A 14,260-nucleotide genomic window follows, 5' to 3' on the forward strand; every position below is an offset into this window, starting at 1 on the left:
CTATGTAGTTCATAAAAAACCAAACTGGGTGGTTTTTTTGTTGTTTTTTTGTTTTTTTTTTTTTTAAGGGGGTGTTCTTCTTGTGGACACTTCCCATGATTATTTCTCAATATCTGGCTTCTGCTATTATCCAAGCAAAGCACCAAATGCTAAGAAACAATACTACTCACGTCAGTAATATTTTTAATCTGCACATGATATTTTCAGTCAGCTCTAGGTCATCTGCAGTTTCTGCTGCAAACTGACATTGGTGGCAGACTTGGGCTTGATCAGTTTGTGTCTGAGAAACATCCAGTCATGTTTCCAGTATTGCAGCTCTTCATGTCTATTAATTGATTTCACTCCTTTGTCATGCTTTTAGACAGCTGCACGTTTTTCTCCCTTCAGTAAGCTTCACACAGCACCTGTCTAAACAGAGGTTTTGTTTTGCTTTTTCCACAGTAAACACTTTGCCAAGGGAGAAAACAAATGCTGTTGCAGAACTGAGTTTCTAAGTTGAGGCAATGCTTACTTCACCTAAATTGGATTGTTGGTGAAGTTGGAAATGGGGAAAAGAGTGTCTGAAGCTAGATTTAAACATTTGCTATTTCTAAAAGGTCTGGTTGACATTAAACTTGCTCCCTTTAAGAAATGGATGGACCTTTAAATACACTGTCAGCTGTTACAAATCCAGTATGTTTCATGTGACTGAGCTGTTTGTGTGTATTTGTTCCTGTAAAGGGATAGATAGTCCTGTGCTGTTGTGACACTGACACTGTGACTGCTCTCTGGCTGCTCATTGTTCATGCTGCCTCAATTTCTGTCTAGGTTATCTGAGGTCCCATGATGGGGTGTGTAAGAATAAAGTTACTTCTATATATTTTCTAGCTCCCTTAAGCTATGTTGTGCCCCTGGACTTGCTAATCTAGCATTTTCTGCACGATGCTGGTTCTGAAAAAGGAGCTGCTTTCATCAGTGATTTTTGAGGGAAGGGAGAGCTCCTCTACAAAGCAGACTTCTGGTTTTGCTGCTGCAGGACATTGACCTTCTGGTGTGAAACCTGATTTTTGACTCTTGTACAGAAAATTTTTAAGATATCCAGCACGTTTTTGCCCTGGGGTGCCCTTTCACTTTGAAATGTCGGTTCTGAGTTAAGCAAGAAGGAAGCTGCTAAGCATTACCAAGCTTTCTAGCTGCATGGCTACCTCTGCAGTCAACTGCCTTTGTTCAGCAACTTTGTTCAGTAACATTTAGGCAGTGTTCATTTTCACCTGTTGTGTATAAAGGTAGATAAATATATTCATTATGCCACACATAATTCTGACCCATTCTGAATAGGATTCAGAAGACTTTTGGAATGCTGTAGCTAGGTTTTAGCTTAATGAGGAGAAAAACTTTTGAGTTTAAAGTTCTGTAGTAATAACAGGTAAATGGGCATGAGGTAGAAATGTTTCTGTCGTCTTCTTTCCCAATTGGTTAAATTTCAAAGTGAATTTTTGTAGTGGTGGAACAATGCAGATGCTTCACTGGTTTGTAGGAAGTAGTTTCTGCCCCAAAGTAGCTGGCTGTAGACATACCAGTGAACTGATATACATGTGCAGTAACATCATGATTTATACTAGAGCTCTTCCTATTCTCTAGCCTTGTAACTGTACAGCTTTAGGTTAAATAGCTTAGGCTTGTGTACAGGGAAAAAACCTGGATTAAATGAGACAGGATTGTATTGTCTGTCTTCTGCAGCTTTGCTGATGTACCTCACCATCAGCTACTGAACTCCAGAGCTTACTGACTAGCTAGCAAGAACAGTCACTTTACTCTCATTCCTCAGCTGCAAATGATGGATCAAAAGAAGAGCTTGAGGGTGGGCTATGCCTGTCAGGGGTGCTGCTTATCCCACAGCCCTGATTACTTCACAGGTACCTTGAAATATTGCTTTCCTTGATATTTCCATGCAATATTTCCTTGAAATATTGCATGCAGAGCACAGGCACTGCAACAGTGATAGCTACTTGTTTTCCTCCTTTGTTTCTGCATTGGGCTGAAGTGCAGCTGGTCTGGAGAGTAGTATGTAAACCAAAGTAGTGCTTTGCATTGTATATCTTCTACAGAGAAAAGATTAACTTGTTGTCTGGTGCAATTTCTTAGTTACTTGTTGCTGTGGAACAAGTGGCTTTGAAATTGTGTCCCTCCTATCTTTTGCCTCTCAAACTTCCTTTTTTTTGGGTAAATCGATTCTAGCTTGGATCCTTGAGCATCCAATCTCTTTAAGGTGATTTTTGTCCAATTAAGAGCCATGAAGACAAGTCAAAGGTTAAAGAAAATGTGACATGAGAAACTTCAATAGCTATCACTTCAAACTTTAAATACATGCGGTTAACCTTTCCAAGATGCTTTTCCTCATTTTTGTGAGCTTTTGGGGACAAAACTAAACTTGTAATAGAAAAGTACCCTTATCTATGGGTTAAAATTATAACAATAAGCATCTCTCTGGACACTCTAAACCTGGTCACTGATGCTGTATTTTATGTTCAGCATTAAGTCTTATACATAGTGGAGTATGTGTGTGGGGTCATTTTTGTTTAATTTTCTTTTTTATTCTTAAGGTTCTTTCAGATTTCATGAAGAGCCATATTTCCTAAGATTCTGAGTCTGTGTGCCCTGGCTTGTCTTGCCTTGCTTTTCTAACTGCATGGCCACTGAGGTAGTCATGCAGCAAGAAACCTTGGTAATGCTTAGCAGCTTCCTTCTTGCTTAACTTATCTGCTGCAGTGAATTCAGTGGTTTTGTAGAGTACCAGTTCGTCAGACTTCTTTCATGTTTGCTCAAGCTTACAGTGCAGGCTGACCAAATCCCTCTTGACTTTTGGGTAACTCCATCTGAGTTGAGCTGTGTTTGTAATAAAAGTGGTTGGTGTCTCATGGTCTGCAAACTAAGCTTTGTGAGGAGGGACACTCTAAGAAAAGCCTTTAACCTTCATAAGGTCCTACCTAATAGTGTTTAAATACATAAGAAATAGCTCTGGAACACTTGACCCACTAGCTGAAAGCACTGAAACTAAAACTCACTAAGGTAGTTTCATGGTAGAAAGCAGCAAGTCTCAGGACAGTAGCTGGTTCCTCCAGCAAACCCCAGAACTCTTGTTCATGTAATAAAAATTTGTGGTTGAGTGGTATGAAAGTGTGTCTCCAATTTCACAGGAACATGTGGAAACTTTCTGACTTTTAGAAAAGCGGTAGTTCCAAGGAAAAATGAACTGCTTGTTGCTGAAGAGTTCAATGGCAAACTGCAATAAATTCAAACACTGAAGATCCTGCTGTTTAGCACTCTGGCATTTTAGCACTTTGGAAGGGAAAATTAGAAATATATCCATCAGCTAAATGGAGATGGAACAGTTGAATATTTGTGGCTGTAGATGAAGCCTATCTTGGGTACTAAGTTAGGGTATCTGGAAGACCATGTTCTAAGTATTTTTTTACGGTGTCACATGAAACTGCAGATGTGGCACCAGTTCAGAGCTCCTCCAGCAATAAGGTTAGCTGACAGTTTTCTCTCAGAGGTACTTGACACACCTGTCATAGAAAGGGAAAGAGACCTACCTCATCTTTAACTAGGGCAACAACATTCAAGACACTTGTACCATGATATAGCCTGAGATGATTTGGCCTTTGGTGCAGGAACTTGATCCAAGTGGAACGCCTTTTCCTCTGCATGCATGCTTTGGTCTTGCCCTATGTAAATAATGCTTTCATCAGGATCTGTACTTGTTTGCCAGTGTGGTGGTGTGTTTCCTGGGCTGAGAATGACAGCCATTTTCAGTCCTCACCTTGATGCTGAAATCTACATTTAAGAGGCTGCTTATGGCTCCCTCTTCTGCTGTGGAGCAGCACCCAACAGAAAGAATGTAGCTCAGAGAGAGATGGGTGAGTGCTGAGGGGAAGGACAGGAATTGTCATGCAGACCTAGAAAACGTGGACTAAGAAGTGAGAGAAAATTTTACCTGAAAGGTCTTCGTTCTTCTCTGAACATAAGTAAAAAACCCCTAGTAATGTGTGCTTAGACTTTCTGCATAGGATGAAGTGAGTCACCAGAAAAGCACCTTTTTCCCTATGTCAGTATGGCTTACTGAGTAAGATTTAAACTAAAGGTAGTGCTAAATTAAGAGCTTTGTGGTAGCTGGTCAAGGTACCATGGGACACCTGGGTTTTAAGGCGGCATCCAAGCTGTTGCCAACTGTAAACCAAGCTTTATCTAGCAGGCTAAACAAGATCAAGGGACTGACTTAATGCTCCCCCTGGCATGAAGGAAAGATGTTGCTCTCCAGATGAGAGTGTAGATTTTAGGTATTTAAGTATAGTGGTCTGTGTTAAACAGTACTCTCTATTCTCCCTCTCCTTGTGCCAGACCTTCTCCATCTTTAGCCACTGCCAGTAGCTTCTTTGCTTTTTGGAACATCTCACAGTTCATTAGGACTCTGAATGCTGTACACCCCCAGACATAATTATGCTGCTGCCAGCCAGATTCCTTGCAGCTGTAGAAAGCTGTTTCTTCTTCATGCTTTTTCCCTTGCTAAATGGAACTAAATAGCCTGCTAAAGCTGAGGAGGGAGGAGGACTATCCTCCCTGCTTTGGTTTAGTGGCAGCTTGGGAGTGTGATGGTGAGTGCTGTGCTGTCTCCCCTCTCCTCTGCCCAGCTCGTTGTTGTCTCTGCTATGGCTGGGCAGGCTTGTGCTGTGGAATAAAAGTCCTTTTGTGTGGGACCACAGTGTGGAGCCTTTCAGCTCCTTGCTGGCAGCTCAGCCTGTTGAATTCCCAGGCATAAGCTGCTGTCAAGTGGAAGAGAGGAAAGCAGACCCATGCAGTCGAGTGAGGAGCTTTCATCCCATTCATATGTTAATGCTTCCAAGAACAGAGCTATCCTTGGGCTCCAGGACAGCCTTTCTTCCCCTCCTTGAACCATCTGCTTCCAATCACAGAATCACAGGATATGCTGAGTTGGAAGGGACCCACAGGGATCATTGAGTCCAACTCCTGGCCCTGCACAGGATCATCCTCAAGAGTCACACCATTTGCTTGAGAGTGTTGTCCAAATGTTTCTTGAACTCTGTCAAGCTTAATGCTGTGACCACTTCCCTGCAGAGCCTGTTCCAATGCCCAGCCACCTTCTGGGTGAAGAATCTTTTTCCTGCTATCCAACCTAAACCTTCCCTGATGACTTCAGGCCATTCTCTTGGGTCTGGTCACTGGTCACCACAGGAAAGTGATCAGCATCTATCCCTCTTCTTCCCCTTGTGAGGAAGTTGTAGACTGTGATGAGGTCTCCCCTCAGTCTCCTCTTCTCCAGGCTGAACAGACCAAGTGTCTTCAGCTGCTCTCATACAGATTCCCCTCAAGGCCCTTCATCTTCATTGTTCTCCTTTGCACCCTCTTTAATATAATAATATTAGAGATCAAGATCATTGCTATATTGCAGTGACTAAATTGCGTGTCCATAGCAAACTCTGATTCTTCTCCAGAAGCCTCCTTAGCTGTGTGCATCCTGCTGTGTGGTATGCACAAGTGACCTACATTCCCCAGAGCCTGCTGGGGTTCTAGCCCAGATCTCCAGTTCATGTTCAAGCAAGGACAGGCTGAATAATTTCAGGGACCCCAGTGGGATGATGTCTATAAACTACATGACCTCGTGTAGGTTTTGTCTCTGTGTGTGCCACCAATAGCATGCCTCTGCTGAAAACTGCATTTAGTTTTTCTGCCTGAAAGGAACAAGAGCCCTAATGCTGCTTTTGAAAGGCCAGAAGAAATGTCTGATCCAAGCCATAAACAATCTAACTAGTGATGTGTTTGTGGGGAGCCTATGTCTTGTATGCTGCCAAAGTAGAGACCAAATCAGAAGGGAAGAGAGGGCACCTTAAGGCTCAACAAGGAAGTAATTTAAAGGGAAGTAGGCATTTTGGGAGAATCATGAAACATGATTTATGGCAGTACAAAATTATATCAACTGACCTGGCAGCTGGTTTTCACAGGACAAGTCTCATTCTCTGCTTCTAGATGCTAGCCCCTTTGAAAGGGGGAAGCTCTGAGCAAGCCCAAGTTGAATGGTTTTTGAAAACAGCTGACAGTGTTGTACTTTAGGAACCATGTCAACCTGAAGAGTTCCCTTCTTCCTTCCCCATTCTTGTCCAGTAATGGAGGTGACCATTATGAGTTTGCCAGTGTGAGACCAACTCCTGGGTCTTCAGGACGAGTGAGGGGAAACTCCGCTGTGTAGACTTGTTGCACCCTGTGGCATGTCCTAGGCTTTTCAGGGCATGAAGGGTGACCTCTTGATAGTGAACAGGCTTTGGAGAAGCTTCCCCCTCCTTTTAACCAACAGTGGCTCTGTACTGCAGTAGTCTTGCCCCACCATGAGGCTCTTGTGTTTTGTCACAACATGTCTTTCAAGCCTTCTTAATTCTTCTTTACACAGCATGTCTGGTGTGCTAGGGAAATAACTACAGAGAGAGCTTACATAGTGGTGTAGTTACTGTCTATGGTGGCTCTTTGTCCTGGCACAAGGGACAACATATGGATTTACCCACTGCACTTCCTCTCAATGGTGCTATTCAGTAAAGAGCTGTTTGAAAGGCCTGTCCATAGCTATCAGTGGAGCAGGAACAAATCTTAAAGAAGCACAGCCTAGCAGGGTGATTCATGATTTGCCCAGGAAGAGTACATTTACATGATGAGTGAGGGGTATACCTGAAAAAGGAACTGAAAATTCCTGATTCCTGGCAATTATTAAACCTGTCAGAGCTGTTGCATTGTATATTGGCTATACATGTTGGCTTACAAGTAGCTGAAGAAAATAATGTCCCAGCTCTTGTTAATAGATAGTAACAAGCCTTAAAGAGCTGGAGGAGATGAAAGAATACTTTATACTTCCCACTTAAGACCTCTTAGGTGCCCAATCATCTTTCTGTGCACTGCAGCAGGAGGGGCAGGTGGCCAGGGCACTGGCTGTCTTTGTCTGAACTTATCTCTAACAAGTTCTTAGCCACTGGTGAGTTCAGTCCATCTGGGGATCTTGCTAATAATCTTTCTTGCAGGTTGTCAAGACAATTGGTCTGCGAGAGGTCTGGTTTTTTGGACTTCAGTATCAAGACACCAAGGGTTTCTCAACATGGCTAAAATTGAACAAAAAGGTATGTTTGCTACAAGTTTTTGCTTGTCCTTGTTCCCTTCTCTGAGAGCACAGGGGCAAATTCAGTCTCTGTATTTCTGTCAGGTATCTATTCTTGCCTATCCGTGCACCCCAAGTGCTATAAGATCAGTGAGTTGGTGTTGTGGTGTCCACACACTCCCTCCCCAGAGTATGAGGAGTTGTGGTATCTGACCTGGTCCTCCTGCATCTAGTTCTGTTATCTGGCCAGATCTGTTACCCTTCCTGGTAACATGCTGATGTGGTGCTCATGTGAGCATCTTGGTTGGGGAGAAACTTGGAAAGTAACTTAACTACCACTGGTCATAACTACAGGCTTGTTGTAAATCCAGTGGGGAGAAATGATGAGGTATTTAGCAGTAATTAAAAATCCTTGTTTTTCTGCCCACTCACTTCTGTATTGGAAAGGAGAAATTTTTTTCTGCTGGTGCTTGCCTTCCTGTTTGTAAACTGCTCCCCTTCACTTGGTATATAGACTATAAAATCTGCTCACTCTGTTCCAGGTAACAGCACAGGATGTACGTAAAGAAAGCCCCCTGCTTTTCAAATTCCGTGCCAAGTTCTACCCAGAAGATGTGGCAGAAGAGCTGATCCAGGACATCACACAGCGCCTTTTCTTTCTCCAAGTGAAGGAGGCAATTCTGAATGATGACATTTATTGTCCTCCAGAAACAGCTGTCCTTCTGGCTTCTTATGCCGTCCAGTCCAAATATGGAGACTTCAACAAAGATGTGCACAAGTCTGGCTACCTTGCTAGTGATAAACTGCTCCCACAAAGGCAAGTGAACCTGGGTAGTCTTAGACATTCTCTGCCTTAAAGGGTTTGTGATATTTTTCTTCTAAGTGTAGGGGGTGTTTTGATTGCAATGCTCAGAATACAATGCAGCCTCATGCCACTTTGAGCTTTAGATTAGTATTCAATTAATTAAGAGCTTTGACCTTAAACTTCCTATTGCTACTTTGAAACTCTAATCAGAAGTAGTGGGAGGAGCTCCAGAACAAAATACACTGCAAGGAGAATCGAAACTGAATAAAACTTGTGATTTCATAGAAGTCTGAATGCTAACCATTGTGTCTCTATCTAGCCTTAGAATAAAACTGTATTTCTTGGAATATTTTTGTGGGGAAACTTTGATGCCAATGGAGCTTTTAATGAAGCGATGTGATTGTGTGTGTACATTTATGTAGTGCTTGGTTTTAAACATCCCATGTATATTCTTTCTAGGGTTTTGGAGCAGCACAAACTCAACAAGGACCAGTGGGAGGAGAGGATCCAGGTGTGGCATGAGGAGCATCGAGGAATGATTAGGTAACTTATGCAGTGCAAAACTGCTGTATTTAAAATAGTGTTAGCGTGTAATGTATGAATGCATATGAAAATCTGTGACTTGCTTCAGGATAAGTTAGCATTCTTTATGTTGTTTTGCTCAGAGTAACTAGGTTCATGTACCTGTGTTCTTGCTGGTCCACATCAGCTGGCTGTTCTTAGTAAAACAAGACTGAGTTTGTAGTTATCTACTAGGGCGATGCTTAGAACATTTGCCAGTTTGTTGCTGCTCTGTCCACATGGAAAGATAGCACCTTCTTGCTCTAATGGCTTAAAGACTCAAAAGAATATCTGCTTTCTTTTTACATGCTGCAGAGAAGATGCTGTCTTGGAGTACCTGAAAATTGCACAGGATCTGGAAATGTATGGTGTGAACTACTTCAGCATTAAGAACAAGAAAGGCTCTGAGCTCTGGCTAGGTGTAGATGCTCTTGGACTCAACATTTATGAGCAGAATGATAGGTAATAAACTCCTGTCTCTTCACCATTGCCTTTCCAATATAAAGTCATTCAAAATCAATCTTGCCTGGAATTCAAATTTTTAACTAAACTCCACAGTTTCTGTATTGCTCTTGGTTGTGTTTCTGACATTGCCAGAATAATCCATAAAATGTGCTTCTTTGGACCAACACATAAAAGAAATTGGCAAATCTTTTCAAGATAGTGTCACTTGTAATCCTAGTCTTCCTGCCACAGATGCATGCTTCAGTTCTGTTTTTCATTTAAAAGACCAAAAAAAGGAGAATTTAAAAACTGCTTATGTTTATGTTTCATCTTCATGACTAATTTTGTCTGCTGATTTCAACTACCATAAGAGCACTGAAATACAATGATGGATTTGGTAAAATTTTTAGCTTTATATTCTAAGTCAAGAATTTGGGATAACTTTGGGCTCTCTTTATTTCTTTTTGCTTCCCATTTCTGCAGGCTAACACCGAAAATTGGATTCCCTTGGAGTGAGATCAGAAATATCTCATTCAATGACAAGAAATTTGTTATTAAGCCTATTGACAAGAAAGCACCAGTAAGAAGCAACATTCATATTAAGCTATTAAACTTTCAGCTTCTTAGCTGAACAATCTCTGTGGGTTTTTTTGGGGAGGGGTCTTTTTGGGGTTTTTTGCATATTTTGTACAATCTTTTCATCAAAAGCACCAAAGCTGATGTAAGCAGGGAGACCTGTTCAGGGCAGTATGCACAAAAGGGATATAATGGTAGTAAAGTGATACTTATGATTTGTTTCTGGCTAAGAGAATAGAAATTTAGTATAAGCTTTTAAGGTCAGTGGCAAGGAGTAGCCCTTTGCTTAAGGCTTCTGATTCTTGTGAGACTGCTCAGACTCTGATAACACAGTTAGGGATCTGAGGTACCTCTGATAGCTGCAGATGCTTCCTTTGCAACCTGTTGGCTTGAATAGTGTGTGGGATGGTCTTTTGCAGGTTTTCACCTTACTTGAAGCTTTAGGTCATTTTATATGGTATGCTGGAGGTTTTTTCCTTGTAAATTGATATTGGACGTAATTGCTTACATCTTTAAGGCCTAATAATTTCCTGTGCTAACAGATACCTTCTGTTCTGGTAATTCTTGTTGCATTGCTGCTTGGAAGCATTTCCCTGCTGCTGTTGCTCCTTTTTAACAGGACAAAGTTATTTATCCATTGGTTTTAACGTTTAACACTCTTTCTGGCATAAGCCAAGACAATACATTTGATGTGGCAGGCCAGGCTATTGTATAGATTAATGAAATTGGAAGGAAGGTGGGAGAAGCCAGAGTCTTGATGTACCTGATAAACCAGCCCTGCTGATGTTTGTAATGAAATGGTGATGCTAAGACACTGTGTGCTTGGTGCTAGGGATGTGTAACAGTGAAACCCAGCACTCTGGAGTGACACATTGGGTGCTCCACCCATGTGTGTTCATCAGGTTGAAATCCATTCCAGAAAGAAGTATCTAACTACCACCATCAAGGAATTAAGCATTATTAAGAAAAGCTGGCTAGAAGCTCTAGAAAGCTCAGGGTCTTGGGTGCATAGTGCATACACAGGGGGCTTCTTGTGCTGAAAGAGCAGGCCTAATGCTGCCTTTTTCTTGTCCCAAGGACTTTGTATTCTATGCCCCTCGGTTACGGATTAACAAACGCATCTTGGCACTTTGCATGGGGAACCATGAGCTCTACATGCGCAGACGTAAACCAGACACCATTGAGGTGCAGCAGATGAAGGCACAGGCTCGGGAAGAGAAACATCAGAAACAGATGGAGAGGTTGGTAGAGTTCTGAGTAACTTGGGTGTGACCAATCACTGCACAATACTGTCATGTGCAAGATAAATGGCTGGCAGCACCTTAATCTGCTTGAGCCAAAAATATAGCAGGTTGCTTTCTGCTTCAGTAGGTCTAATGGGTTGATAGTAATGGTGCTCATCATAAACGTGACTCACCATTATTTTCTGGGACTTAAAGATTTGTCTGGGACTAATACAGGCCTTGAGATACAAAGATTTCCCTTACAACATCGCTATTATGAACTTGTCATTGAGATGAATGCCAGCAGAGATTTCTCTTTTTGCACTTCTCTAAAGGGACACATCTGGAGTAAAGCTCATTGTCTGAGTGCTGTAGGGCACATGTTGTGTGTGCTCATAGTCTACTAGGAAGTGCTTCAATCTGGGTGATAGTTGGTTTGAAATTACATTGTGACTTCCATCCATCAGAGCCCTGCTGGAGAATGAGAAGAAGAAGAGGGAGTTGGCAGAAAAGGAGAAGGAGAAGATTGAGCGTGAGAAGGAGGAGCTGATGGAGAGACTGAAGCAAATTGAGGAGCAAACCAAGAAAGCTCAGCAAGGTAATAGGAAATCTTTCTGTGTTCCTTAGATGATGAATAGTCTGAGTGAGAAGGGTTCAAATACTAAAGCTACAAGCATCTGAGTAATTTGTCTCTCCAGTATTGTGTGCTAAGTGGTATTAGGGCCCTGGTTTAGTTTCCTGAAACTGAATGTAAGCCCTCCATATGCAGTTGCTGAAAAAAGATTTGTATTAAAGAAATGGGTAACAGGCAAGATGTCTCCCTTGGCAGCAGAAGTACTTTTCCACTATTCCTGTGCTGGTTGGAGGCTTTATCCCAGCATATCTGTAGAGGATGCAGTCAAAAAGTGTAGCAGGGGTCACACCAGCCATTGTTGTGGTGATTTACTACCTAATTACTTGGCTGGAACTAGTGTGGTGTTGCCTAAGCAAAACACTGGATGCTTCTCTGCCCTTAGGTATGTAATTTTGGGATGGGTGCTTCCCCACAAATCTATTGGGGTTGGGCCTGGCTTTTAGACTTCCAGCTCCAGGTAAAATGGGAAGGGGACAGTTGCTTGCATCCCTCCTTTACCTGTGCCTCTGAAGGAAAACCCTTATCCAGACAGTAGGTATGAGAGACTTTCCTCTTTTACTGCCATTCTCTCCTTGACCTGTCTTGAAATGTGCTCCCCTGTTTTTCAGAATTGGAAGAACAGACCCGCAGAGCTATGGAGCTGGAACAGGAGAGAAAACGAGCTCAGGAAGAAGCAGAGAAACTGGCTAAAGAACGTAGAGAAGCAGAAGAGGCAAAGGAGGCCCTATTGAGAGCATCCCATGATCAACAAAAGACCCAGGAACAGTTGGTAAGCTGGTGAACTAAAAATCAAGTAGGGAAAATAGAGAAGGGGAAAGCATCTAAGCTTTTGAAGCAAACCAGGCTATGAATATAGTGAGGAAGCACTATATTCATAGGTTCTTTTATTTTTAGCCTCAAGTCGATGAACATATACTTAAATACAAGTGTATTTGTACAGTAGATTTGTATTGCTTTTTGCCCTTTTTTGTATGTGATAATGAGAAGAGTGTAGAACCCACTAATTGCTTTCCCTGGTTTGGATTCAAAGAGCTGAGTTTTTGTATCCCTGTTTGGAGGAGAAGGAAAAAGAACCAACCCAACATCCAAACAAAACCCCAACCCACAACAAAATGCAAAACTTTTTTGGCTTCTTTTCCTCATTCATCATGGAGGTATTGGTGGAACGGAAGTTAACAGGAAGGCTTTCTTCGTACTAAAAGGATGTGTTTTTACTCAGGCCTTAGCCTAAATGCTTCATTTAGCAAGTATCTTGGGTTTGTTTCCACTAAAAGCCTCTCTTTTGCAGGCTGCTGAGATGGCAGAACTCACAGCCAGGATCACGCAGCTGGAGCTGGCCAGGCAGAAGAAAGAGAGCGAGGCACAGGAGTGGCAGCATAAGGTAAAGCAGAATCTGAGCAAATGGCATACTTTTTCTGGAATTGCTCTTTGTTCTGGGTTGTAACCTAAACTACTGCACTACATTCCACACTAGACTCAACTGCCTGCATGCTTGAGGCTGTTGTAAATACACAACTTTGGTTTTCTCTGTGGAATGGGTTATCTATTCTAACTCCATGTAGCAATTTTTGACTAATTAGGCCAGTAGTCCATTTTCCATTAACTGCAACCATTCTTCAAATCTGAAGTGTTACCCATCAGAAAAGTTTGCAAATGATGGCTGCTGTATAGCTTTGGAACATGCCCCTTCAGAGGTGCAAGGTTTCCTGTAATAAGCACCAAGTGGTGCTTTTGTGAGAAGTCTCAGGCACTCAGGATTATATTGACTGCCTCACTGTGGCATGCCCTACTTGCAGGCACAGAGGGTGCAGGAGGACCTAGAGAAGACCAAAGAGGAGTTGAAGACTGCCATGAGCACCCCTCATGTCACTGAACCCATGCACTCTGAGAATGAGCATGATGATGAGCAGGATGAGAACGCAGCAGAAGCCAGTGCTGAGCTACGGTCAGAGGCCACCATCAAGGACCGCAGTGAGGAGGAGCGCACCACCGAGGCAGAGAAGAATGAGAGGGTCCAGAAACACTTGAAGGTAAGAAGTTGGCAGCAGAGTGTGTGTGTGTGTGTGTGTGTGTGTGTGTGTATGTGTGTATGGGTGCTGCTTCTATTTTTCTCAACATTTATTGCAGCTGGAAGTTATTACTGTTATTTAAAAAATGGGGTGAGAAGCAGGGAAGAGAGATGATCATAATCTTACAGATAGCTGCTTAACCATTGAGTAGAGGGGGTAGATCTTGTCTTCTGGCACTTGACTTCCCTTGCTCTGGAAGTAGTGAAGTATTTTGAAGCACTGCCAACAAGTAGCATCTGTTAGATATAGTATGCTTTGTGTGAGTATTGCCAACCATCTGACAACTGTTCACAGCCCTGGCTGCAATGAATTGAAGAGCTTGGTCCTGTCAAGAACCTGTCTCTAACTGTTGAGTCTGGGTTGCATTGCAAAGCCCTGGTAGTAGCCCACTAGGGCTCAGCACAGAGAGAAGTACTGCACCATCTTCTTGTAAGAAACTCCAGTGTTCTGATGTTCAATTCCAAACATTTGGTTGTGCTCCCTGACTTGCACCTGGCTTTGCTCATTCTGCATCATACTGCAGTGGTTAAACACAGAGGGGTAGAGGTGCATTTTATCTTCTGCAGCAAGTTTCTTTTCTGGTGGAAAGCTAGTAATTCCTCAAATTCTGCAAGATGCTCCTCCACATGGCTGTTCTTTTAAAGTACAGACATTGGAGACAATCTTTCTTACCGTGCTAGATAAAGATAAATAGGGTGACAGATTGCCTGATGTTTTCTATCTCAAATGTTAGGGAGAAATATTAACAACTTCCACAAAATCATAGATCTGTTAAATTGGAGGGGCCTCCATAAGATCATCTAATCCCACTTC

At 42.4% G+C, this 14,260-nt stretch overlaps 1 protein-coding gene across 1 annotated transcript in view; it reads left to right on the plus strand.

Annotated features, from left to right (window-relative positions):
- Window positions 1-14,260, plus strand: part of MSN (moesin) — a 38,932-nt gene that overhangs the window by 21,269 nt on the left and 3,403 nt on the right. Inside the window, exons 3-12 of the mRNA XM_085060588.1 lie at window positions 7,062-7,157; window positions 7,678-7,952; window positions 8,400-8,483; window positions 8,817-8,963; window positions 9,429-9,525; window positions 10,599-10,762; window positions 11,212-11,342; window positions 11,987-12,147; window positions 12,667-12,759; window positions 13,175-13,408. Coding sequence (XP_084916714.1) covers window positions 7,062-7,157; window positions 7,678-7,952; window positions 8,400-8,483; window positions 8,817-8,963; window positions 9,429-9,525; window positions 10,599-10,762; window positions 11,212-11,342; window positions 11,987-12,147; window positions 12,667-12,759; window positions 13,175-13,408 — 1,482 coding nt within the window. The remainder of the gene's footprint in view (window positions 1-7,061; window positions 7,158-7,677; window positions 7,953-8,399; window positions 8,484-8,816; window positions 8,964-9,428; window positions 9,526-10,598; window positions 10,763-11,211; window positions 11,343-11,986; window positions 12,148-12,666; window positions 12,760-13,174; window positions 13,409-14,260) is intronic.

The sequence above is a fragment of the Lichenostomus cassidix genome, chromosome 4A (assembly GCF_008360975.1).
Source record: "Lichenostomus cassidix isolate B80296 chromosome 4A, HeHo_3.0, whole genome shotgun sequence".
NCBI lineage: Eukaryota > Metazoa > Chordata > Aves > Passeriformes > Meliphagidae > Lichenostomus > Lichenostomus cassidix.